This window comes from Chelon labrosus (assembly GCF_963514085.1).
Source record: "Chelon labrosus genome assembly, chromosome: 2".
NCBI lineage: Eukaryota > Metazoa > Chordata > Actinopteri > Mugiliformes > Mugilidae > Chelon > Chelon labrosus.
In genome coordinates, this window is record NC_140338.1 from 2,555,410 (window position 1) to 2,581,917 (window position 26,508).

At 45.8% G+C, this 26,508-nt stretch overlaps 1 protein-coding gene across 2 annotated transcripts in view; it reads left to right on the top strand.

The window, feature by feature from the left end:
- usp34 (ubiquitin specific peptidase 34) overlaps nt 1-26,508 on the top strand; it is a 61,610-nt gene that overhangs the window by 19,837 nt on the left and 15,265 nt on the right. Inside the window, exons 7-55 of one of the 2 annotated variants that reach the window (XM_084563135.1) lie at nt 1,513-1,705; nt 2,226-2,287; nt 2,433-2,514; nt 2,621-2,713; nt 4,122-4,247; nt 4,335-4,464; nt 5,072-5,202; nt 5,837-6,561; nt 7,669-7,883; nt 7,962-8,080; nt 8,304-8,431; nt 8,523-8,612; nt 8,747-8,842; nt 9,915-9,997; nt 10,646-10,800; nt 11,562-11,675; nt 11,784-11,883; nt 12,015-12,177; nt 12,278-12,404; nt 13,161-13,311; nt 13,429-13,529; nt 13,644-13,859; nt 14,252-14,377; nt 14,472-14,594; nt 14,795-14,878; nt 14,976-15,062; nt 15,573-15,773; nt 15,857-15,939; nt 16,029-16,069; nt 16,218-16,342; nt 17,352-17,504; nt 18,160-18,264; nt 18,378-18,472; nt 18,570-18,874; nt 19,862-20,025; nt 20,124-20,189; nt 20,338-20,484; nt 22,422-22,478; nt 22,674-22,751; nt 22,838-22,932; nt 23,029-23,201; nt 24,041-24,191; nt 24,272-24,350; nt 24,433-24,486; nt 24,584-24,679; nt 24,773-24,837; nt 24,932-25,007; nt 26,166-26,213; nt 26,304-26,369. In XM_084563135.1, the coding sequence (XP_084419261.1) occupies nt 1,513-1,705; nt 2,226-2,287; nt 2,433-2,514; nt 2,621-2,713; nt 4,122-4,247; nt 4,335-4,464; nt 5,072-5,202; nt 5,837-6,561; nt 7,669-7,883; nt 7,962-8,080; nt 8,304-8,431; nt 8,523-8,612; nt 8,747-8,842; nt 9,915-9,997; nt 10,646-10,800; nt 11,562-11,675; nt 11,784-11,883; nt 12,015-12,177; nt 12,278-12,404; nt 13,161-13,311; nt 13,429-13,529; nt 13,644-13,859; nt 14,252-14,377; nt 14,472-14,594; nt 14,795-14,878; nt 14,976-15,062; nt 15,573-15,773; nt 15,857-15,939; nt 16,029-16,069; nt 16,218-16,342; nt 17,352-17,504; nt 18,160-18,264; nt 18,378-18,472; nt 18,570-18,874; nt 19,862-20,025; nt 20,124-20,189; nt 20,338-20,484; nt 22,422-22,478; nt 22,674-22,751; nt 22,838-22,932; nt 23,029-23,201; nt 24,041-24,191; nt 24,272-24,350; nt 24,433-24,486; nt 24,584-24,679; nt 24,773-24,837; nt 24,932-25,007; nt 26,166-26,213; nt 26,304-26,369 (6,343 nt within the window). The remainder of the gene's footprint in view (nt 1-1,512; nt 1,706-2,225; nt 2,288-2,432; nt 2,515-2,620; nt 2,714-4,121; nt 4,248-4,334; nt 4,465-5,071; nt 5,203-5,836; nt 6,562-7,668; nt 7,884-7,961; nt 8,081-8,303; nt 8,432-8,522; nt 8,613-8,746; nt 8,843-9,914; nt 9,998-10,645; nt 10,801-11,561; nt 11,676-11,783; nt 11,884-12,014; nt 12,178-12,277; nt 12,405-13,160; nt 13,312-13,428; nt 13,530-13,643; nt 13,860-14,251; nt 14,378-14,471; nt 14,595-14,794; nt 14,879-14,975; nt 15,063-15,572; nt 15,774-15,856; nt 15,940-16,028; nt 16,070-16,217; nt 16,343-17,351; nt 17,505-18,159; nt 18,265-18,377; nt 18,473-18,569; nt 18,875-19,861; nt 20,026-20,123; nt 20,190-20,337; nt 20,485-22,421; nt 22,479-22,673; nt 22,752-22,837; nt 22,933-23,028; nt 23,202-24,040; nt 24,192-24,271; nt 24,351-24,432; nt 24,487-24,583; nt 24,680-24,772; nt 24,838-24,931; nt 25,008-26,165; nt 26,214-26,303; nt 26,370-26,508) is intronic. The other variant, XM_084563136.1, reaches the window with a different exon arrangement.

Here is a 26,508-nt window from a genome sequence, read left to right on the forward strand (position 1 = left end):
GGAAGAGCCTCTGTCACCGTGGCAACAGTTGCCGGGCCTCCAGTCAACCTCTTCTCACGTGACAGCAGCGGAGGAGAGGTTCGCTGTCGGCGGGGCCGGTCACGTGACGCAGGCGGGCCGAGGCTCCGCTGCCTCGTCTGACTCGCTGAGCAGAGAATAAAATAATAAATTAAAGGGACGTTCCTTTATTTTACTACGTTTGGTCTCTCTCATCCGCCTCTAGAGGACGGATCAGCTGTATGATGCACGACAGTCAGATGACTTCTCATTTAATGGCTTTGTGAGTTTAAGGGTTTTAAACGTTTGATGCAGACATTCAAATGTGATGAAATTTGAATAATTACTAATATATAGGTTAATGACCCATCAGTCTGATAGATAAATGTTATACCTGCCTGATCATCTGCATGTCAGTGTCGTCGTCATGCCGACACCGACTCAGGACCGCTGATGAGGTTACTGTACTAATTAGTGATTTTCTGAATCAGTTCATTTAGAGATATTTCACTTTCAAAACAATTATTATTAACACTAAAACTAATGTTGTCACCGGCTCCAGAGATTTGTGGTGTTACCTCAGTCTTCTTTCATGTGTCCTTGCTTTTGTTCAGCTCTTCTCTGTCGTCCGTCCTGTTTAGATCTGATCTCAAGAGACCAGCTTAAAAGACACAACACAGAGGTGGAGGTGGTCTGGATCACATGTGCCCACAATTGACCTCATTCCTTTAGTAGTGTGAACACAATGACTCTTAGAGGCTCATTTAAGGGACATAGACGCCGTAACCTATGTACGTAGCTGACGCTGATACTCGTCAGTCTCTGTAACAACTCCACCCAAACACTAGTGGGCGCTGTGTCTTCTTTGTCAGTCGGGTTCATTTTTGTTTCTACTTCCTGCTTCACTTTCAGCAATTGGCAACAAATTTCCCAGAAGATGAGTCGAGTATCTCCTCAGTTAACATTTCCTCCATGTGTTCCATCTTTATTGATCCAAAACAATCGAATTGAAAATTGCGCAGGTGGAGAAGCAGCCGGAAATACTAAAGCAGAAACACGCTGCTACCAAGCGGACCAATCACAGCTGTTGTGGTCTGCGTCTCCGTGGTGCGTAGTTACATTCCTGAGGAGGTGGACGTCAGGCTACAGGGTTAGGTTAGGGTCTGGACTGTCGCCGCTGACGCAGAAGCCTGAACCGTCTAGGAGTCACAATAAAGACCATCAATACTCAACTCTATACCTCACATGTGAACTAATCTCGTTGCACGGTCTCTCAGAATTTGTTGCGTGCATCCAAGGATTTTAAGCATCAGATCTTTCAAATCGAGATCAGTTTGATGTCTTAAAGCCCAGCCCTCGTCTTCTTCACTGTATTATACCTTCAGCTTTAGACTTAAATCTATTGGACATGGAGCTGGTACCTGTAGGTGACTGGTGGACGTGGAGCTGGTACCTGTAGGTGACTGGTGGACGTGGAGCTGGTACCTGTAGGTGACTGGTGGACTCTGTCTGCAGGTACCTGTGTAAGCTGTCAGACCAGGAGCTGAGGCAGAGCGCCGCGCGCAACATGGCCGACCTGATGTGGAGCACGGTGAAGGAGCCGCTGGACAGCGCGCTGTGCTTCGACAAGGAGAGCCTGGACCTCGCCTTCAAGTACTTCATGTCGCCCACTCTCACCATGAGGTTGGCCGGACTCAGCCAAATCACAGTGAGTCACACCCCGGGCCCGACTAACCTTCTCAAGAAAGTGTGATGATTTCACCCAAGGGACAGTTTTTCTTTCTTTTATGTCTGGAAGGCTGATGTGTCGCCACTGATGTAATGAATTAATTAGATTCAGATTCACAAGATTCTGTTCGGTATCAATTCATTGAGAGATATTTCAGATTTTAATCAGTTTCACTTAAAACTAAAACTAATATCGTCGTTGTTTCCAAAGATTTGTGCCGTTTCCACAATATTTTTCTTCTAGTTTCTCATCTTTTACGTGTCTTTGATTTAGTGCAGCTCTTCTCTGTCATCATACTTTTTATTATTATTATTATTATTAAATCCACTCAGGATCTTTCAGTCCTGACGATGCTCTCAGAGTCTCCTGCCATGTTTTAGATCTCTCTCACACGTGGACTAATCTTGTTGCACGCTCTAACCAGAGGACACAGAAAATGTTCGTATCTTTCAAATGAAGATTGTTTCACTCATCAAGAAATGTGTGTTGGTTTCCTCAGAATCAGCTCCACACCTTCAATGACGTCTGCAACAACGAGTCCCTGGTGTCCGACACAGAAACGTAAGCGATTAGCTCCACTTTAAGGATAAACAAATGCATCGTGTTGTATTTTTAAGCTAGCTATCCAGATTTGTCATGTGACATGATACGTTTGGTTTTTGCGTCAGACAAACTGACTCATCCTGATTCTCCTTCATCCTCTCAGGTCCATAGCAAAGGAACTAGCTGACTGGCTGATCCACAACAACGTGGTGGAGCACATATTTGGGCCCAATTTGCACATAGAGGTGAGACCTTTGACCCAGTAAGAAAAAATAAAGACTGCTCGTGTATTTTTATTGTTCCCCAGTGGTGTACATATTCTCAGTGTATGTGTGTGTGTGTTCTCTTTAGATCATTAAACAGTGCCAAGTGATCCTGAACTTCTTGGCTGCAGAGGGTCGACTCAGCACGCAGCACGTAGACTGCATCTGGGCTGCAGCTCAGGTGAGACGAGGCGCCTTTATTCCACGTCACGCTTGCCCGCGGCCCAACGTTTGGACTTGTAGAGTTTTTGAGAAGATGTTTCATCCAAAGTAGCTTCTTCAGTTCTACTAGGGGACAGGTGGGAAGTTTGAGGTTTAAATAGGAAACTCTGTGGGTGACCCATCAGAAACCAGCGTGTTTGTGTAAACAACCAGAAACTGATGCAGCTAATTTCCATTAACGGTTAGATGCTTACTTGTTGTCGAGGTTAGGGTTAGGGTTAGGGTTAGGCTGTTTGTCCCTGTCCTCTTTCCCTATGAATGGTGCTTAAATGACCCACTATCAGTCAGAGGCCAAGTCCACATATACCAAAACGATCCCCCCCCCACCCGGTTTTCCCTGGCATCGTTTCAAGAATATTTGCGTACAAACGGAGAGGAAGAGGCGGAGTATGCGCATAAAGCTTGAGCGCTGTTTACAAATCGGCAGTAGAGGTGGAAGGCTAAGCTCGAGGGGTGTGGCGATGACATCGTCGAAATGCAAGTATGCGTTTTCTCCATCCAAACGAACACTCAAGGGCTGCGTTTGCGAATTTTTTCACCCTGGGACCAGGTTTCAGAAAAGTTCGTTTTAAGGCAATGCGTTTACAGGATTCGTTTGGACGATCGATGCAAAACATCTGCGTTTAAACCAAAAAGCGTCTCCGTGTGGACGGCCCCAGAGTCTCCAGTCTCAAGGTGTGAATGGGGCTGAAATGTGAAACGTCTTTCAGTTGAATTGATATCAGATTACATCTCAGTCCACCTCCTTATTCCAGTCTGACATAGATGTCTTCCTTTACTCCTCTTTCAAACCATCGGTCTTCTCTGGCTAAGATTTGGACGGCGTTGTCTTCAAAGGAGTGTCCTTTGTCCTTCAGGTGTAGGTGGACCGCCGAGTCCTTTCCCGATGAGCTGGCTCTAATGTGTTGGTCCATGTGTTTGTGGATGTAAACTCTGACACGTGGAATTAATAATTAAACTGGTAGATTTAACCGTCTGGACGGACAGACACTTATTTATTTTACCATCAAGTTCAAACACTATAATTTCCCATCAGCCCGTTGGGGCACTAAAAGACTTTATATCCAGTTAAATGAACTTTGTAATGTGTCATGTTCAGATATGAGCAGAAGTAAAGTTATTTCCACACCTGTGCACATTTAGGTGGGATGCAGTGCCGTGTAAAAGATCAGATTAATCTTTTAATTTATTCCACAGTGGATAAAAAGAGCATATTTCTCATGGCATTGATCTGTATTGGTTTAACATTTGTCACCATCAGCTGCTAACTGGATGCCTAACATGTCCTAATTTGTAACTGAGCAGCTCCGCTCCACCGCGGCGTCGATCAGCCGCCAGAGTTCATCCGTTTGTTTTCCCGTTTTCAGCTGAAACACTGCAGCCGTTACATCCACGACCTTTTCCCCTCGCTCATCAAGAACCTGGACCCAGTGCCTCTCCGTCACGTCCTCAACCTGGTGTCAGGTCTACACCCCAGCGCCCACACTGAGCAGGTAAACCCAAGACGACCCTCGCGCTGTGAGCTCCACACCACGCTGACTTTTCTGCGATTTTTTAAAATGCGCTTTCCTCTCCCTCAGACTTTGTACCTGGCGTCCATGCTGATCAAGGCCCTGTGGAATAACGCCCTGGCAGCGAAGGCCCAGCTCTCTAAACAAAGCTCCTTTGCCTCCCTGCTGAACACCAACATCCCTATGGGGAACAAGAAAGGTCAGCCTGCATTCATTTCACTATAAAGTCTATGAAATAACAGGAATATTTACACTGTAAGACCCACAACACTTCAGAGACTACACATTTATATATTTAGGTTTGGTTTAATAAAATAAAGTTTTGGGTTTTATCAGGCACAGAGATTCTAATAATAGGTCCTAGGACTGCTAGAGGATTAGTCTGATTATTCTTCCGTGAAGTTTATATTCGTCATAATTAATCTATTATTCTTTGTGTCTATAAAGTGTCTTTAAAAAGTGACTAAAATAACAGTTGTGTCTCTAAATTTACATGATGAGAAACGTTTAGAGCAAAATCCACAGTAATGACTAAGGATCAAGTTTTGTTTTGTCTCTGATCCCATACACATCTTTCAATATTCACTATCACCCAATTTAATGAGAGTAAATGGAAGCTGAAAGACGTCTTAACTTGATTTAATAAACAAAACATGGAGAACCCTTGTGAATTAATTTTAATGTTACGGTTTCTCACGCACTAAAATCCTGATCGTTGGTCCGACACTGAAGCTCTAACTTCTAGTAAACCTTCTCACGGACCTGTTGTGTTTTAAGTTCGTCTCGTTTTTGTCGTCCACCCTCAGGTTCTCCGGCTGCCAGTCCGGACAGCAGCGACAACAGCGACACTCAACACAGCGGAGGCAGCGACATGGAGATGGACGACCAGATGATGACGGGCAGCAAGAGGAGCCAGCAGAGGCTCTCTGATACAGAGGTACGGACACATAGGCATGAGGAACCTGGAATAAATAAAACCAGTTAATAGAAGTAACTAGTTTTAGCATTTTTTAGCATTTATTTGACAGAAGTTTAAAGGTCCCTTTTGCAGGATTTAGAGACATCTAGTGGTGAAGTTGCACATTGCAGCCAGCTGAATACCTTATCTCTTACCAAGCTTGGAGAAGAACCTGCAGTGGCCGTCAAGTGTCAGCTGCCACTTCTAAAATCACGTCCTCACCTGTGTATCATCAAAAACATAATGCCACATTAAAACATAAAGAGCCTCCGTTTGGTCTTTCTGGTCTCAGCTGCTGTAGAAACATGACGGTGCAGAGTGACAGTGGACCTGATCCCTCTGTAGACCTTAACCAGGTCAGACCAAGAGCTGCTCACCTTTCACTTTCTACGTGGAGCAAGTATGAACGAATGCTTTCACTCTGCCCTCAGGTTTGACTCAAAAGAGAACTAGAATCAGACAGCAACACAAGTGCAGACACCTGAAAATCTGTTCGTATTAATCTGAAGTTAAGGTCGTAAAATCTGCTCTTCTTTAACACCAAGAGCATGATACCCGAACAGCTTGACTGTAAAGGTTCCAGGTGTGAATAAGGCTTGTTTTGTTTCCTCAGGAGTCGATGCAGGGCAGCTCAGACGAGACGGCCAACAGCGTGGAGGAAGGCAGCAGCGGGCCGGGCAGCAGCAGCGGCCGCAGCGAGGCTTCCAGCAACGAAGCCGCCTCCAGCCGGGCCAGCCAGTCCGCGGGGAGTCCCGGCAGCGAGATGCACTCGGACGATATGGCAGACAGCGAGGCCTTAAAGGAGGAAGAGGAGGAGGACGACGAGGAGGAAGACGATGAGGAGGACGACGACGACGACGAAGAGGATGAAGACGAGGGGAACAGGTCGGCGGCTGAAGGCGGCCTGCAGAAGGAGCCCCGAGAACAGACTGAGTCGAGGAAGAGGAAGGCAGGGGAGGCTCTCGGCGAGGGGCCGAGTCAGGGGGCGGGGCCCAGCGGCTCGGGGGGTGGAGCCAAACCCAAGACCCTCCCCTTCAACCCAGAGACTTCTGCCATCATGGTCTCAGCGGCGTCGACGTCTCTAGAGGGCCGGATGAGGATGCTGGACGCTTGCTCTGCGTCGTCGTCGGCTCGCCCTGAGGGGGCGGAGCCCCAGCAACAGCCCCCAGACATTAGCCCCTCCCAGATGGTCCAGGGCCCTCAGGAGCCGCCCTGTCTGCCCCGGCCTGGAGACTTCCTCGGAGAGGCCATGGGCAGTGAGCTCTTCAACTGCCGCAGGTTCATCGGGCCTCAGCATCACCACCACCACCATCATCATCATCACCACCACCATGAAGGGTAAGAAATTAAAAACTCTTCTGAAAACATAAAAAATAAAAAAATAAATTTATGTTTCAGGTTAATACAGAGTAGAAACTTTATTCCCCTCAATAAACCGATAACATCTGAATTAAGACGTTTTATTAGTTAAATAAAAACCTGAATAATATGGACTCTACACGCTCACTGAAATAAAACAGCTACAGCACAAATTATATTTTATATATTTTATACATTTTTGCATAAAAATAAGTTAAAACATCAGAGGAGCTTCACTCTCGTCCTGAAAGTAGACAAAGAGACACCCAACAAAACAAATAAAACGTAAATATTACACTTATCTGATTATTTAGTCACAAAAAATAAGAATGTTGTACCGGGTATCTGTAAAACCCTTGAAGTGCTCTTACTTTTGTCAGTCTCTGATATGTAATATTGGCTCATTTTCCTGAATAAACAAATACACAGGTATAATATTTTGGCTGGGTTACCTTAGTCTGCTTTCAGGACGTCCAGTGTGAAAATTAACAGATGTTTTGAGCTGCTTTTATAGTTTTAGGCGTCTCTGTACATGTAGAGAAGATTAGTGGAGCTGAAGAATGATTTGGTCGTAAGAGAAGAGTTTATGTGTTTAAGTGACAAAAGGTTCATCCTCTGAGGAACAAGACACCCAAACAAATTCAATATTATGACCCTTGACCATGTGTGACAGTTCAATGTTCTGCTGGGAAACTTCTGGACCTGGCATTCATTGGTGTGGATGTTACTTAGACATGTAGCACCCACCTAGACCAGACCAGGCACCCCCACCCCATAGCAATGACACTCCTTGATGGCAGCAGCCATCCCCAGCAGGATGCAGCCTGACACAGACACACACACAAAAACACTTTAGGAACAACTAAAAAAAAAACATGAAGAACAGCACAAGGTGTTGACCTGGCCTCCAAATTCACTAGATCCCATCTGATCAAGTATCTGTGGGATGATCCACAGAGGACCCTCCCCTCAGAAGGCCCCCCCACTAACAACAGGACACCCTCAGAAGGCCCGTGTCCATTCTCTGAGGAGTTAGGAAGGTGGTCATAATGTTATGCCTGACTGACAGCCTTTTCCTCCCTCCAGGCCCATGGTGGAGGACATGCTGAGCGCCGATGACGTCAGCTGCAGCAGCTCCCAGGTCAGCGCCAAGTCGGAGAAGAACATGGCCGACTTCGACGGGGAGGAGTCGGGCTGCGAGGAGGAGCTGGTCCAGATCAACTCCCACGCCGAGCTCAGCTCCCACCTTCAGCAGCACCTCCCCAACCTGGCCTCCATTTACCACGAGCACCTGGTGCAGGGTGAGTCATCGGGTCAGTTTTGGTGATTAGCTCAATAAAAGGGAGCCTGCCTAAGTTTGTGACTGACTGTCTCCACAGGCCCAGCTGTTCATAAACACCAGTACTCCAGCAGCCACGCTGTGACCGACATCAACCTGGATAATGTCTGCAAGAAGGGCAACACTCTGCTGTGGGACCTGGTGCAAGATGAGGACGCGGTAGGACACAGCTCTGTGTTGTTGATGTTCACTGACGGTAGTTTAAAAAGATACCCTAATGTAAAAGCTTTAAAATGGGACAGTTATTTTTCTGCCTCAACATCTAAAAAATAAAACGAATGCGTATCCGTTCGGTCCGTCAGAGATGAATCCGTTTAGCTCAAATCCAGAAACGCAGAATCATTCTACATTAATCTGAGCTCTGGTTTGTCTCCGTGCTCAGATCCATCTGTCCGAGGGCCTGATCAACGAAGCGGAGAAGCTGCTGTGTTCTCTGGTCTGCTGGTTCACCGACCGACAGATCAGGATGCGCTTCATCGAGGGTTGCCTTGACAACCTGGCCCATCATCGGTGAGTGAAGGCTAATCGTTCGTGGCCCGTAAAACAGACGACCTCACGGCCCTCGAGCATCCTGGTTTAAATAAAACGCCTCTTCCCTCAGGTCCGTCGTGGTCTCTCTGCGGCTGCTACCCAAGCTTTTCGGCACTTTTCAGCAGTTCGGCTCCAGCTACGACACTCATTGGATCACTATGTGAGTAAAGCCCACGTCTTTGTGTGTGCTGGCGGCGCTGCTTGGCTGTATTCTGTCTGATCAGATCATCTGTACGTGTATGATGCTGCTTCAGACGAAGTTATGAACTTGTGTCTCCTGTTGGTTTCTGTCAGGTGGGCTGAGAAGGAGCTGCACATGATGAAACTGTTCTTTGACAACCTGCAGCATTACATCCAGGAAGTCAGGGAACAGCGGCACAAGGTTGCACTGTGAGTCTGTCCATTTCCTGTTTCTCTTGACCCTGTCCTAGATTTAAACTTTACTCCGACGTATTTGTTCCCTTGATCTAACGTCGTGCTGCCTGCAGACTTGACATCTGCCTTCTTACCGTTTACCCTCACTAGTTTGACCTAGAACCGGTGGTGGACAACCTACGGCTCGCGGGCCACATGCGGCCCTTTGGACTGTTTATTCAGGCCCATCTAGCGTTTATAAAACTGTCCTGTTCATTTCACCTTTATCCTGCAAAACTGTGCATTTTAGTTGTCTCTGCTAACGCTATCAACCTTGAGTTTATTGTCTGCGCTGACGTGTAACATGCACCGACCAGCCACAACATTATGACCACTGACAGGAGAAGTCAATAACATTTAAACCATCTTGTGACAGTTCAGTGTTCTGCTGGGAAACTTCTGGACCTGGCATTCATTGGTGTGGATGTTACTTAGACATGTAGCACCCACCTAGACCAGACCAGGCACCCCCACCCCATAGCAATGACACTCCTTGATGGCAGCAGCCATCCCCAGCAGGATGCAGCCTGACACAGACACACACACAAAAACACTTTAGGAACAACTAAAAAAAAAAAACATGAAGAACAGCACAAGGTGTTGACCTGGCCTCCAAATTCACTAGATCCCAAACTGATAAAGTATCTGTGGGATGATCCACAGAGACCCCTCCCCTCAAAGACCCCCCCCCCCCCCCACTAACTACAGGACACCCTCAGAAGGCCCATGTCCATTCTCTGATGAGTCACCACAAGGGAGACCTGCACAATATTAGGAAGGTGGTCATAATGTTATGCCTGATCAGTGTATAATAGTTAACAACCACGGCCCTGTCTCTCAAATATTAAATTCCAGTGTTGCCCTTGAGCCAAAGCGTTTACCCGTCCCAGACCTAGACCAGTGTAATCGTGGCCAAGTATCTTTACAGAACATACATTTCCACGACCATAACCATTATTTTTCTTTTAAAACAACTTACTAATCGTATATAATACTCTATAACAAACGCTTTTTTAATGCCGTCCCTGTGTCCCGTCCGTGGTTGCAGGTACAGCCACAGTGCAGAGGTCCAGGTCCGTCTCCAGTTCCTCACCTGTGTTTTTTCCACGCTGGGATCTCCAGACCACTTCAGTAAGACTCGGCTTCATCCGTTCTGCTCGAGGGGCAGAGTGATTTACGTCATGCCGCTCTTATCCACATCAAGATAACCATTAGAGCTCTGTAATTACTACCGCTGGGTCCTGCTACTGAATCAGCTCCAGTTCCACTTACAGATCCTCTTCTTCTCTTTAGATCCAGTCAGCTTTCAGTCCTGACGGTTCAGTTTAATAACAGACTCAGTGTATACTTGAGTTACTGCACTATAGGTTTAACAGAAATGTTGGAATATATGAAGCATGCTTGGACCCACTGACTCTTAGAAGAGAAGAGATGACCAGCGCTGACGTATGAGAGGTTACTGACGTAGAACAAGTCTGATTAGATTCAGATTCAGAAAAGTTTATTTGTCCTTTAATTGGGGGAGAATTTAAGGCTCAGTTTCTGAGACATTTAGTGATTCTTAGATGTATTTTAAAGTGTTAGAGAACTAAATAATCCAAAAGTATCCCAAATATACAAGAAACTTTACCAGAAGTATCTACTTTTTTGGGTTTCCCGTCCTTTTGTCCACTTCTTACCTTCTTGTAAGATCTTGACCTCCTTGTTTGCTGTTTAAAGTACAGTTTGTCCTCACAGTGTGTGTCTCACCGTGTGTGTGTCCATGTCTCTGTGTCTCAGGACTGAGCCTGGAGCAGGTGGACATCCTGTGGCACTGTCTGGTGGAGGACGCTGAATGCTACGACGACGCTCTGCACTGGTTCCTCAATCAGGTCCGCAGCAAGGACCAGCACGCCATGGGCATGGAGACCTACAAACACCTCTTCCTGGAGAAGGTATAGACCAGATTGAGATTTTGCAGAGACACTCAGCTCAAGAGGCACAAATATAAATAACATAACGTTTAAGAAAAGTATAAAACAGCCTTAAAAAAAAATAAAGAAGAAGAAGAAATGTAAATGAATTGCAGCTCAGTGTAAGTCCCAGGGTTTCCTCTGGTCTCGAGACTTTTACTATATCTATTATTTTATACAGCACCTGTGAAGATGGTTGTAAGTAAATATTGTATTGTATACACACCGATCAGCCATAACATTATGATCCTAATCATAATGTTATGGCTGATCGGTGTGTATACAATATCCTAATATTGTGCAGGTCTCCCTTGTGGTGACTCAGAGAATGGACATGGGCCTTCTGAGGGTGTCCTGTTGTTAGTGGGGGGCCTTTGAGGGGAGGGGCCTCTGTGGATCGTCCCACAGATACTTGATCAGTTTGGGATCTAGTGAATTTGGAGGCCAGGTCAACACCTTGTGCTGTTCTTCATGTTTTTTTTTGTTTTAGTTGTCTGTGTCAGGCTGCATCACTTCTCCTGTCAGTGGTCATAATGTTGTGGCTGATCGGTAGTATACAACATATACGTTAAAAAGAATATGCATTTATGCTGTTATGCATACATTAAATAAACTTTATTCGACTGGTTGGTTTTCTAATCAGCTGGTCCCTGTGGCAGCTCTACAGCAGCAGCAGTGTCTAGGTGTCGGTCTGTTAGTGTGTGTGTGTGTGTGTGTGTGTTAATGGACTTGTGCGTCTCCAGATGCCCCAGCTGAAGCCGGAGACCATCAGCATGACGGGCCTCAACCTCTTCCAGCACCTCTGTAACCTGGCCCGCCTCGCCACCAGTGCTCTGGACAACGCGTCCAGCTGTGAGGTACACAACGTCTTCACATTCAGCTAAAAAACAAATGCACAAAGAACTCGTCCCGCCTTCAGATTCAAATACATGGTTCAATCAGTCTTTGTGTGTGTGTGTCTCCAGCTGTGTGGGATGGACCAGCTGTGGGGTATTGCTCTGAGAGCTCAGTCTGCAGATATCAGCCGCGCTGCGATCCAGTACATCAACTCCTACTACATCAACGGTCGGTTTACGTCTGCACACACACACACGATACTTCCTGATGCATTTTAATAGTCTAAGTCAACTTTAAATCAGTGGATTAGCTTTAATCAGAACCATCCTCACTAAAATTCTACATCTGTGCGTCTCCAGCTGGTAAGACGGGTCTGGAAAAGGAGCAGGAGTTCATCAGGAAGTGTATGGAGAGCCTTCTGATGGCCTCAGCCAACCTGGAGAAGGACGCTCACTCCAGCCTGACCAGCATCGAGAGGGGGCTGCTCATGCTCAAAACACACCTGGAGGCCTTCCGACGCAGGTACACGCACCTTCAGACGCCACGAATCGGTTCGTACGAGATTTAAAAACCAAAATTCCAGACACCGAGGGAAACGTTTCTGTCTTCCCGTCTCTGGCAGGTTCGCCTACCACCTGCGACAGTGGCAGATCGAGGGGACGGGAATCAGCAGCCACCTGAAGGCTCTGAGCGACAAGCAGTCTCTGCCGCTCAGGATCGTCTGTCAGCCCGCCGGTCTGCCTGACAAGGTGACACGCTTACAGCTGACGTAGAAACACCACCAGCCTCCACTTAGGAGCAGTTACAACCATATGAGCTACGTTTGAGACTTTCAGCTCAAGTTACTGAGCCTGTCGGCCTGTGATGCATGTTTAGTTTAAAAGTATGTTGAAATCGGAAGACGCCAGACAGTACGTGGTTTTGTCAAGTCAGTTATGGCGTCAACTGAGACAATAGTGGCGCCCATTGAGATGCTCACTGTGAAAACATAATTTATTGGACTATAAAATGTATTTATCTGTATTTTTGGTCATACTAGATATCATCTATTACACAACATGACTTTTGCATGAGGATATGTCGCTATATCTCTCTGCATAAAGTTATTAGATGAAGTGTAGCCTAACCTTAAATAAAAACAAAAAAAACAGAGGAGGTTTGTTTTGCGTCTATAGAGAGAAGTATATTACCTGGAAAAACCTCAATTTCAATCATTGTCAGTAATTTCATCTTATCGCGGTCGGCCATATTTGTTGTTTATGTTCAACTTGATTCTCCTGGAACGCTTTGAGGTCCCATCTAGTTCACTCCAAGTGGGATAAATCCCACATCCCAGCTTTCTGGAATGCAGCATATATATATTTACATACATATACATATTTAATTTTACATACTTGTCTTACCTTATTCTGTTTTTGTCGTTTGTCGTTCCCTGACTGTGTATCACTTTAATTTCCCAACGAGGATAAATCAGTCTCATCTCTTATCTTCTTCCGTCTTGGCAGATGACCATTGAGATGTATCCCAGCGACCAGGTTGCCGACCTGCGAGCCGAGGTGACCCACTGGTACGAGAACCTGCAGAAGGAGCAGATGAACCAGCAGGCTCAGCTGCAGGAGTTCGGCCAGAGCAGCCGGCAGCCGGGAGACTTCCCAGGTCACGACCGTCGCCTTCTTCCATTTCCTCTTTGTCACGGTTTTGCTCCAGAGTTCCAGAGGATCAGAGGATCTGTGACGCTGACATACATGAAGCTTGGTTTTGTTTGTCCAGCAGGTGGTTTGATGGGACCAGTCAGGATGATCTCCTCCGGTCATGAACTCACCACAGACTACGATGAGAAAACTCTGCATGAGCTGGGCTTTAAAGACATGCAGGTACAAGTCTGATACTAAACTAAAACTTTGTCATCTTTTAGTTTTTTTTCCAGTGGCAACCGAATATGCAAAAGAAACGAGTTTGATTGAAGTTGTTTTTCTGTTTGATCCCAGATGGTGTTCGTCTCGTTGGGCGCTCCGCGGAGGGAGAGGAAGGGGGAAGGCATCCAGCTGCCGGCGTCCTGTCTCCCTCCTCCCCAGAAGGAACACATTCCCATGCTGCTGCTGCTCCAGGAGCCGCACCTCACCACACTCTTTGACCTGCTGGAGATGCTGGCCTGCTTCAAACCGCCCAGCCCCAACACAGAGAAGGTCCACGAGAGCCCCGAGGTGGGTGTCAGCAAAATAGCATCGCTAAAGATGAAGCCTATTCTACCGTGACATGTCAGTCCTGAAATACAACTAAAGTACTACTGCAAAAGAAGACATGCTAAGGCTAACGCTAGCAGAGGAACGGTCCAAATCCTCTGGACAGCAGTCAATTAACAACTTCACCAAACGTCCTGTGGTAACAGAGAGAAGGAGGCTGCACATCAACTATTTGATAAAGTTATTAGACCTTTAGCTGCAGAGAACACGCCGCTGCCTGTTTTTATACAGGCTATACATATCTGCAGCTCACAGTATGTAGCACATGAGCTGTCCGTTCTCAGCAGATGGATTCAGGTCAAGAATATAGGTTTTATTACGTTCTACGAATGTATTTTGTGTCTTTTATCCAGAGTGCACGGTGTGAGGAGCTTCACCTTCACGCAGAAAACCTGTCTCGTCGGGTCTGGGAGCTTCTGATGCTTCTTCCCACGTGTCCCAAGATGCTGCAGGCTTTTCAGAACATCTCAGACGACACGGTCGGTCGCGGCGCCCGACAAACGCCTTGTCGTGAATATGAGAGAAACACTGAATAACTCTGAGTTGTTGTTGTTCTTGTTTTTTTGCCTCCAGAACGGGGAGGGTCTGTGCTGGAAGGAGCTGCTGAGGATTAAAAGTCCCCACAAGCTGCTGTACGCTCTGGAGATCATCGAGGCTTTGGGCAAACCCAACCGACGCATCCACCGAGAGTCAACTGTGAGACTTTTTAAAAAAAATCCTTTTACTTTCTTTGTGAAAACTAAAAATATATAAGAAAATAATTGCAAACAGATTAGTTTCTTGGGTTTCTAGAGCTTTCTGCTGCATCTCATGGTGAATAATAGTTGTTGGTTTTATTGTTGGGGCGTTTATTGTTGTTTTTAACCATGGGTGTTTGTGTATGTGTGTGTTTGCAGGGCAGCTACAGTGATCTGTACCCAGACTCTGACGACTCCAGTGAGGATCAGATTGAAAACAGCAAGAACACCTGGAGCTGCAAGGTACAGTACGACAATGACTCAACCCAAGACAGAGACGAAACTCACTAAGAGTTTTATAAACGCTGTGTTTAATGTCATTTCTCAACCTGTTCTTCAGTTTGTTTCGTCTGGAGGTCTGCAGCTGCTCCTAGACATCTTCAACTCTGGCATCCTGGAACCAAAAGACCAGGAGTCTTGGACTGTGGTGAGAAAAATTTAGAAATGTTGATTTTGTGATAATGATTTAAGACAACTTACATCTCGAGCTAACGGTGGTCATCACTGATGCCTCACAGCCACCAGAAGGTTCTGGGTTCTAATCCAGGTTGACTGGTTCCTTTCTGTGTGTAGTCTGCATGTTCTCCCTGTGTCTGCGTGGGTTCTCTCCAGGTTCTCCAGCTTCCTCCCACCATCCAAAGACATGCTGGTTAGGTTCATTGGTGATTCTAAATTGGCTGTAGGTGTGAGTGTCTCTCTGTGTTAGACCTGTGATAGACTGGAGACCTGTCCAGGGTGGACCCCCCCCCCCCCAGACCAATGATAGCTGGGATAGACTGGAGACCTGTCCAGGGTGGACCCCCCCTCTAGACCAATGACAGCTGGGATAGGCTCCAGCAGACCCCACGACCCTTCACAGGACAAGCAGTTACAGCAGATGAATGAATGAATGAATATATTCCTTTAGCTCTATTTGTCTTGCTGTCCTCCTCTCTAGTGGCTGCTGGACTGCCTGGCTTGCCTGCTCAAGCTGATCTGCCAGTTTGCCGTGGACCCTGCAGACCTGGACCTGGCCTACCATGACGTCTTCTCCTGGTCCGGCCTCGCCGACAGCCAGCGCAAGCGGGCGTGGGCGGGAAAGTCCCGCAAATCCACAGTAGACCACGGGAAAGGCCTGCACATTCCTCGACTGACCGAGGTAAACCACGGCTCACTTTTAAAAAGGCCGAGCAGCAGAAACTTTCCAGGTTTGGATTCTGAGTTGTGTCTGTCGGTTCACAGGTGTTCCTCAGTCTGGTCCAAGGCACCAACCTGATCCAGCGCTTGATCAACGTGGCCTACACCTACGACAACCTTGCACACAGGTGTGATGACTGGGGATCAATACTCTTTTGAATTTTAGATGATCAGATGTAATGAAGACAGTTAACATGTTTTTGTTTTTGCTCCACAGAGTCCTCAAGGCTCAGTCTGACCACAGGTCTCGGCACGAAGGTGAGCGAATTTAACATTTTATAGTTTGGATCACGACTGGTTCGTTCACTCTAGAATAATATTCTGAGACTGAGGACGCCAGGAACACGGATATATGCAGACAAATATTTGAGTGTGAAACATGACGGTGAGGTTTGTTTCCCTACAGTGACTCACTACTCCATGTGGCTGCTGGTGAGCTGGGCTCACTGCTCATCCACTGTAAAGTCCAGTCTGGCCGACAGCGACCATCTCCATGACTGGCTGAAGAAACTCACCCTGCTGGTGCCTGAGGTGAGTCGCTCTTCACATGTTCATCCCCTCACAAGTCTAAGAGTTCTTCCTTCTCTTAGACTAGATTTTTATAGGATGCTTCTATGATATAAATTCTATAATAATATATATTATTTTATTTAAATTTTGACCTTGGATTTCTATATAAGTGGTGTGGGAAACCGGGAAGTGATCAAAACGGCAATAACACTAGGGAAAGCAAGCAGAATGCGAAGTGCGGCCTTTATTTTTCCCTGCAGAGGGCAGTATTACGCCCTGTATTTGAAAAAACTGTAAATAAAATCCCGCTAAAGATGAAAGTGAGCAGAAACAAACCAGCAGAAAAGGTTTTCAGACACTTTATATTTTAGGTTAAGTTCAGCCGGATGGTTCACTCTGCAAGAATTTACGGTCGATAAATATGAACTTATAATATAAACAGAGCAGGGAGCTTTCTGAGCAGCTGAGAGGTTGATAACACAAACCTGACATTTAAAACGGAAAGAAAAGTGTGATGTGTTTACTACTAGGGATGCACCGAAAAATTTCAGCCGAAAACCGTTGAAAAAATTTTTCGGACGATTTTTCGGATTTTGTTGTTGTGATGATGCAAGCAACAACCGCAACAATTTTCGGCCTAAAATTGTTGCGGTTGTTGCTGGCATCATCACAACAACAATCCAGAAGTGCATTTTCGTTTTTTCGGACAAAAAAATACGGACTTTTATCGCCGAAACAACAGGTGCAAGCAACAACGGCAGCAATTTTCGTCCGAAAATGGCCTGAAAGTGCGTTTTCGGGTGAACTTTTTCGGTGCATCCCTATTTACTACGGCAGTCATGTAATAAATCACTATTATTTTGTTTATTATCAAATATATGATGTATATTCATGTATTAGAATCTTGGTTCAGGTAACAGGAATGAATGAATGAATGAATGAATGAATGAATGAATGTGTAATCCTGCTCAGCATCGGTGTTGGTTTGTTGACGCGTGTTGTTGTTGTTGTTGTTGTTGTTGTTTTCTAGCCGGCAGTGAGACACGAGGCGTGTAACGGCCTCTACAAGCTCTCTCTGTCGGGTCTGGAGGGAGGAGAGTCCATCAACAGGTCCTTCCTGCTGCTCGCCGCCTCCACGCTGCTCAAGTTCCTGCCCGACGCCCAGGCCCTCAAACCCCTGAGGGTGAGTGTCCCGCACACAACAAACAACACACAACTCTCACAGCGGCCTGAATGCAAGCTGCACTCTGTGTCAGTCGTCCTCTGGACCGTGATTTGACTCAATTTGAGCTTTGCTACAGTGAATCCAGTTTGTTTCTGCACGGCGTTGTCCTCATCCTTGGACTAATGCTGGAGACTCTGGGACACGCTCACCGCCTGCTTCCTCTTCAAATCATTTTACTGGTGTGACTTTAATTCAGTTTATTGTGTAAATCAGTCGTGCTCGAGTCTTGGCACAATGTAAATTATATTGACATACACTGATCAGCCACTACATTATGACCGGAGAACTGGACGGGGGACGGGAATGACGTTGACCATCTTGTGACAATTCAATGTTCCACTGGGAAGCCACCTAGACCAGCCCAACCGGCCTCCAAATTCACTAGATCCCAAACTGATCAAGTATCTGTGGGATGATCCACAGAGGCCCCTCCCCTCAAAGGCCCCCCCACTAACAACAGGACGCCCTCAGAAGGCCCATGTCCATTCTCTGATGAGTCTCAGCTGTTCTAGAGGGAGACCTTAAACTTCCATATGTCGTCCAGCTCTACTACTGAGTGTAAACTGAGTGTAGTTTATTATTATTGGGGTTTAATCATATTGTGTTTCTGCAGGTGGAGGACTATGAGGAGGAGCCTCTTCTGAGGACTGGCTGTAAGGAATACTTCTGGCTTCTCTGCAAACTCATCGACAACATCCACGTTAAAGACGCCAGCCAGGTGGGAACGACAAACCACCACACTACTGACGATGAGCTGACAGACTGACCTGATAGATTTCTGTCTGATTTTGCATTGAGCTGTTGCTAGTGTTGGTCTGTTTGAACTCACAGAAGGTCTCTCCCTCTCTGTCGCTGGCCGGCTCGATGCAGACCACCCTGCTGGACCTGGACGCTCTCGCCCGACACCTCGCCGACTGCATCAGGAGGTCAGACGGTCAATTAATATCATTTTGTTTTATTACATGAAATTATTGAGTTGTGGAGGAACTCATTCACGGTGTCATTTCTGTTTCTCTCCATCAGTCGTGAGATCCTGGACCAGCAGGACGGGACGATAGAGGACGACGGACTGACCGGCCTCCTGCGTCTCGCCACCAGCGTTCTCAAACACAAACCTCCCTTCAAGTTCTCCCGCGAGGGGCAGGAGTTCCTGAGGGACGTCCACAACCTCCTCTTCCTCCTCCCCAGCCTGGCCGACCGCGCCCAACCCAAGTGCAAGTCCCACGCCGCCAGGGCGGCCGCCTACGACCTGCTGGTGGAGACGGTGAAGGGCTCGGTGGAAAACTACCGGCTTCTCCACAACTGGGTCATGTCGCAGCACATGCAGGGTGAGGACGCCGAGTGTGTTGTTACTTGGCAGGAGGCGTACAAGCAGGAGGTGGTAGTTACTCCTCTGCAGGCTACACTCTGTGTCAGTCGTCCTCTGGGACAGTGATCTGACTCAATTTGAGCTTTGCTACAGTGAATCCAGTCTGTTTCTGTTAGTTGTCGTCCCATCGTGGGACAAACACTGGAGACGATGGAACAACTGATTATCTGGACTAAATGTGTCCTAATTTTCTCCTTGACGCTGTCTCCAGGAAACGTTTCTCTTCTCTTAAACGTTCAGTGTTTGTTGTTGTGGTTTGGGTGCAGCCTTTGTCCTGAGTGAAGATGTTGAATCAAGTTGGTACTCCTGAATTCTTCCTCTTCTTCTTGGTCTTCTTCTTCTTGGTCTTCTTCTTCTTCTTCTTGGTCTTCTTCTTGGTCTTCTTGGTCTTCTTCTTGGTCTTCTTCTTGGTCTTCTTGGTCTTCTTCTTGGTCTTCTTCTTGGTCTTCTTCTTCTTCTTCTTGGTCTTCTTCTTCTTCTTCTTGGTCTTCTTCTTGGTCTTCTTGGTCTTCTTCTTTGTCTTCTTCTTCTTCTTGGTCTTCTTCTTCTTCTTCTTCTTCTTCTTCTTCTTCTTCTTCTTCTTCTTCTTCTTCTGGCAGCTTTGCCTGCTAGCCAACTGCCATTAAAACAGAAGAGGAAGAAGTTTTGATGCTACAAGGATGTGGTTTTAGTTTAAGGTAGACCTGAAACAAGAAATCCTAAAGATCAGACTTGACTGAAGCCTCATCCACTCCAGTCATTTAAAAAATGCCTCGATCAGCCCCGAAACCGATGAAGACATCCTAATTTTTTTTTAAATGCACCAGAAACGCCACAATCTTTAACACTTAAATAGACTTTATTGATTCACAAGGGAAGTTGGTCACAGTAGCTCAGTTGACGCTATTAAAAAAGACAAGAAACAAGATCATTTATGTCTTTTATCCCTCTGATATTTTTCCCTCAGCCTCTCACGCTCCGTACAAGTGGGACTACTGGCCCCACGACGATGTCCGGGCCGAGTGCCGCTTCGTGGGGCTCACCAACCTGGGAGCCACCTGCTATCTGGCCTCCACCATCCAGCAGCTCTACATGATCCCCGAGGCCCGGCAGGCCGTCTTCACCGCTAAGGTCAGTACCTGCAGGACAGACAGGAGACGGAGGATATCAGGAAAAACATCAGTCAGTTTAAAAGTCCTCATACACTGTCTCTGTGTGTGTGTGTGCAGTACGCTGAGGACATCAAACACAAGACCACGCTGCTGGAGCTGCAGAAGATGTTCACATATCTTATGGTGAGTTTTACACGTTTAACGGCGTTTGTCATCTTCTAAAACATATAAAAACTAATTGTCAGAAAGTACTGTGAGATGGACTGACTGCTTTTGTTTGTGTGTGTGTGTGTGTGTGTGTTTGTTTGTTTGTGTGTGTGTGTGTGTTCAGGAGAGCGAGAGGAAAGCCTACAACCCCCGGCCCTTCTGTAAAACCTACACCATGGACAAGCAGCCTCTGAACACCGGCGAGCAAAAAGACATGACGGAGTTCTTCACAGACCTCATTACGAAGATAGAGGAGATGTCTCAGGAGCTGGTAACTGTCCTCACGTACCCTCACTTTGCCAGTTCATTAGGTACACTAGTGAAAACAGATGCCTTCTAATGCGTGGTTTAGGCTCCTAGTTACGCCGTCGGCCCAGACCCTAACGCCGTAGCTGACGTGCACCTCCCTAGAAACGTAACTACGCGTCACGGCGATGCAGAACGCAAGATCTGTGATTGGTCCGCTTGGTAGCAGCATGTTTCTGCTTTACTATCTCCACCTGCTTCTCCATCTCCTCGGATGTCTAACTGATTGCTTTGGATCAACAAAGAATTGGAAAGGTTAACTGAGGAGGTTCGGATGTACAAACATTTGTACGACTCGTCTTCTGCAAAGTTTCTGTGAAAGTTTCAGTCGCCATTGTTTTAAAATGAAGCAGGAAGTGGAAACAAAGATGAACCCGACTGACTTCACGGCGCCGACTAGCGTTCGGGTGCCGTCATTACAGAGCGAGCCAGGACTGACGAGCACACAAGTATAAAGGGTTCACACAGGCGTAGGCCACATACGTAGGTTACCCCGTCTACGTCCTGCAGTACCCTAACTAAGCCTTAATGTGACCGTCCTGCACTTTGCATTTGTTTAAATAGTTGATTCAACTGATTTTGTGTAACTACTGTCACATGATCCTGTTATTATGACACCCTCATCTAAGTTAACAGAAACACTTTAGTGTTTAATTTAATCCACCTTAACAGCACCACAAATTACATCCTCCACAATGAGCAGACCGTTGAATTATCACATAACATTAGAATGCTGTAGTTTTCAATTCAATTCAATTCAATTTTATTTATATAGCGTCAATAACGATACAAATCGTCTCAAGACGCTTTACAAAAACCCGGCCTGAAACCCCCAGAGCAAGCCTGAAGGCAACGGTGGCAAAGAAAAACTCCCCTTTTCCCAGTTTTCACTTGTGTACCTAACTAACTGGCAAGTGGCTGTTTACATCATACTGTATGTCACAGTAAAATATCTGTCTTTATGTCTTCTGCCTTTTTACACAGTTTTTATTATTAATTTAAGGCATCGTTCGTTCATAATAGAATAACCCAGTTATCACAGGTTATCAGATATTATCTTCAAGAAAACAGAATACTAGTACTAAATTAGTTTGTCTCTTGAACATAAGTGAAACATATCCACACTAGAGGTTGTACAGACCAGCTGACTTCACTGCTGCACCGCGTCGCTTTAACCTTCATGTCGACTAGTCTCTGATCACATGACGATAACAACATGGACGCCTCCTAGAAGACAGGGGAGGAGCCCAGTGGGTCATCAGTTCATCAAGTGTGTGGAAATACTTCACTAGAGATGAAGCCCATACTACTGTGACATGTCAATACAACTAAAGTACTCCTGCAAAAAAAGACATGCTAACGCTAACGCTAGCAGAGGAACGGTCCAAATCTTCTGGACAGCAGTCAGTTAACAACTTCACCAAACGTCCTGTGGTAACAGAGAGAAGGAGGCTGCACATCAACTATCTGATAAAGTTATTAGACCTTTAGCTGCTACACTGTCCCATCTAACAACACTCTGTGGAGGACTATTAAATGCTACTGATGGTGCTGAGGTGCTGCCTGTTTTTATACAGGCTATACATATCTGCAGCTCACAGTATGTAGCACATGAGCTGTCTGTTCTCAGCCGATGATTCAGGTCAACAATAGAGATTTATTACTTTCTACTGGGTTTTTATTAGTGACGTCATCAGAGACTAGTCCACTTGACTTTCATCACATGACAGTCGACTTTAAATAATCTGAACCGGTGCAGCCCACTAGTGCATAAGGGTTTGTTAGAAGAAGCGGCAGATTTGTACAAACGATAGAAACAGAGCGGCATGGCGACAAATTTTGAGTTATATAAATAATTATTTGTATTTATTTATTTATTTATTTGTTGATGTGTGTTCACAGAAAAACACGGTGAAGACTTTGTTTGGAGGCGTCATCACAAACAACGTGGTGTCTCTGGTGAGTAGTATTTATTTATTCCATTGTATCCAGTGATAAAAATGAGTGTGTTTTTTTTTTTAGTTTATAATCTTAATGTTTTTAAGAGTTAACTTTGTCTAATGTACACTACACATATAAGCGTCCAGAGTCAGAGCTGGTGGTAAATATTCTGTCTTATATATTTTACATGAAGTCTTGTTGCGTTTCCTGCAGGACTGTGACCACGTCAGTCAGACTGCCGAGGAGTTTTACACGGTCAGATGTCAAGTGGCAGATATGAAGAACATCTATGTGAGTATTGAGCAATCTCATCAAAGTCCCGTTTCGTTTCTCGGCGTCACGGCTCACGATCGATTCCCGTTGTCGTCCGTCTTCAGGAGTCTCTGGACGAGGTGACCATCAAGGACACTCTGGAGGGCGACAACATGTACACCTGCTCGCAGTGCGGCAAGAAGGTCCGCGCAGAGAAAAGGTCAGAATAAATCTGAATGTTTTTAAAAAGAAAATCATAATAACGTCCTGCTTGTGTGAGCGCCTCTCACCGAGCTGCGTGTCTCTCCTCACACAGAGCGTGTTTCAAGAAGCTGCCTCGCATCCTGAGCTTCAACACGATGAGGTACACCTTCAACATGGTGACCATGATGAAGGAGAAGGTCAACACCCACTTCTCGTTCCCCCTGCGCCTCGACATGACGCCCTACACCGAGGATTTCCTCATGGGCAAAGGAGAGCGCAAAGAGGGTTCGTCTCACTCAGAACGACGCAAAAATATTAGTTACTGGCTCCATTGTAGTTGCTCTGGATATGGAAAGGGCTGCACGCCACAGTTAACCCCTTAAAGAGTCTTGTCCACAGTAAATGTAAAGCTGTCCTTGAGCAATTTGGAGTCATGGCATGGGTTTGAGCTCTTTAGAAAGATTTTTCTCCTCAACAGTCGGCATCAGACTGTGTCTTTAAACTGTTATTACAGGACCACAGCTTGAAGTCTCACCTAGTCCTAATGTCCTAGTGTGCCAAAGACCTGGTAGACAGTCGTCTGTCGGGTCAAAGGTTCAGAGTTCAGAGCTGCTCTGGTCTGACGGCGTGGCTAATAGACGCCAAGCTAACTGAAGTCACCATCAAGAATATGAGCTTCTAACGGAGGTTGTGAAAGTTTTCTGCAGCGTACATTGAGCCGTTATAGATGAAGTGCTTGGTGTAGACTAACTGTTTTGCTGGAGGACATTTACTGGACCCGTGGCAACGTAGCAGGACCATTTTTGTTGGAGTCTTATCTGCTCTTTTAATACTTTAAGACTCAGTAGATAGAGTCTTGTGCATTTTTGTGTTTGCGGCTGGTCTGATCTGAGTGTTTACTGAGGCTGCAGTTATGATTGGCTCCTGAAATGGTGTGAATCGTTCTAATCTCTGGAAATTAAGCTTTGATCAGCAAGTGAAAGAGAAGTTTTGAAAAGTGGAATTTTAATGAAAAGTCACATATCTGATCATTCAACTTCACAAAGCTCATGATGGATGGATGATGATGATCATTGTTGGTGAATTTCTCATGAATCTGTTTAATTTTAACTTCTTCTCTTCAGGTTTCCGTGAGGAAGGAGAGACGAAGGTCACGGAGAGCTACGAGTACGACCTCATCGGCGTCACCGTGCACACCGGCACGGCGGACGGCGGCCATTACTACAGCTTCATCAGGGACATCGTCAACCCGCACGCCTACAAGAACAACAAGTGGTGAGGGCAGGCGCCGGGATCATGAGTTCATGTTTGAGGGTCTGACACTCGCTGAACTGTTTGTCCATCGGTTCTTTCAGGTACCTGTTCAACGACGCGGAGGTGAAGCCCTTCGACTCGGCCCAGCTGGCGTCTGAGTGCTTCGGTGGGGAGATGACGGTATGTTTACAGTCGGATGAAACGTTCAGAAGCTTGACTCCCTCTGTCACATTTATATTCACTCACTTTATTTGTCTTTTAGACCAAAACCTACGACTCTGTCACTGACAAGTTCATGGACTTCTCCTTTGAGAAGGTGAGGAGAAATATCCAAGCAGTTTTTCTACTTTTCTCTTACATATATTTCTATAACTATCCCGTGAGGCTAACGCTGAATATTAACATCCTTTCAGACACACAGTGCCTACATGCTCTTCTACAAGAGGGTGGAACTGGAGGAGGAGAACGGGAAGGACTTTAGTTTTGACGTCTCTCCTGATCTACTGGAGGTACTTTGCTTCTTCTGTTTTTTATTTTTAAGGTTTAAATAACGCTCATGCATTCATAAAAACCCTTAAACGTCACCGTGTGTCTGTTTCCAGTGGATCTGGCACGACAACATGCAGTTTCTCCAGGATAAAAACATATTTGAGCACACCTACTTCGGGTGAGTTCTTCACAGTCACCGCTCACTCGTCCATGATTGCACTGTTTCTGATCGCTGCTTTTATTTATTTATTTATTTATTTATTTAAATTCAGGTTCATGTGGCAGCTCTGCAGCAGCATCCCCAGCACACTACCAGACCCTAAAGCCGTCTCCCTCATGACCGCCAAGGTGAGCTTTCTTTAAAAAGAAAAAGGAAATATGATTAATTAACACAACAAGAACATTAATAGTCAACAAACTGAGTACAGACATTAATTATTTATTTGTGTTATTTTATTATTCCATGATTCTCATACTGAACTGAATAAAAAAAAAAAAAACTAAATTAAATAAAAAAAAAAAATTCAGATTAAAATGTATCTTAATTTGTAAGGTCCTGTATTAATTTATAAATATTTTAAATCTTATTTATTTATTTATTCACACAATTTCTTATCCTGCAAGAAGCAAGAAGTTTGTTCTCGACACATCAACCGGGCAGAACTTTTTTCTCATGTGGTTTCCAGCACTAATTCTGTGATTGGTCAGAAATAGGAAGTGGGCGTGGTTTATGTGTAAAAGTGGAAATGCTAGCGTCCACTCTGTTAGCTCCAAGATGCTAATATTCTCAGTGTGTGTGGGTGGACGCTGAATGAACGGCGTGATCCGACGGACACGGCCGATTGAAACGACCGGCCCACGCCTGAAAATAATAAGAAACCACATCTCCCACAATGCTTAGCGTGTGTGTGACGTGTGCTGCAGTGGGAGGAGCCTATGAGGACTTCCCTGGAGTTCGGCGCTTGAGTTTCTCGTGAAGTATAAATGACCTGACCAGAAAGAACTTTGTTCTTGCAGCCCTAGGAGGGATTAATAGATTTGGAATCAAATTGATTTAAGAACTCAATAGTGAAAGCCAGCCCTGCTAAGACACCATTGCAAGAGTCGACCAAAGAGAAAAATGCACACAGTTAGTTAGTCCTACAACTACATAATAAATAAATAAATAAATAAATAATAAATGCCTTAATTGCCGTTATTCCTTTAAAGTTATTTGGCTGCCAGGATCTTTTAGGGTGATGGTAAACTCATCAGATGGATTTTACAGCAGCAGTCATTTAGTTGTTGGAGCTCAGATGACGTTGCTGTTACTGTCTTGTCCAGCGTCACATTAATCCAACCCAAAAGGAGCATTTTGATTGGTCCAGCAGGTCTCGGTTCCAGACCAACATTCGGCCACAAACAGACCTTTAGTCATGTGTGTCTTGTTGGACCATGTTAACAGCAGCCACCACAAACGGACATGAACCCGACTGTAAATGTAAACCTGTTCTCTCTCGTTTGCAGCTCAGCACGTCCTTTGTCCTCGAGACTTTCATTCACTCCAAGGAGAAGGTAATGCATTGTATTTCTTAAGTCTGGACAGTTGAGACGAGAAGGGGACAGACGTACTAATGTGTTGTCTTGGCGTTGTCTCTCCTCCAGCCCACCATGCTGCAGTGGATCGAACTTCTGACCAAACAGTTCAACAACAGCCAGGCTGCCTGCGAGGTTCGACCTCGATCCACTATAGTCCACAGCTTAGTGCACCGACCAGCCACAACATTATGACCACTTTAGGAGAAGTCAATAACATTTAAACCATCTTGTGACAGTTCAATGTTCTGCTGGGAAACTTCTGGACCTGGCA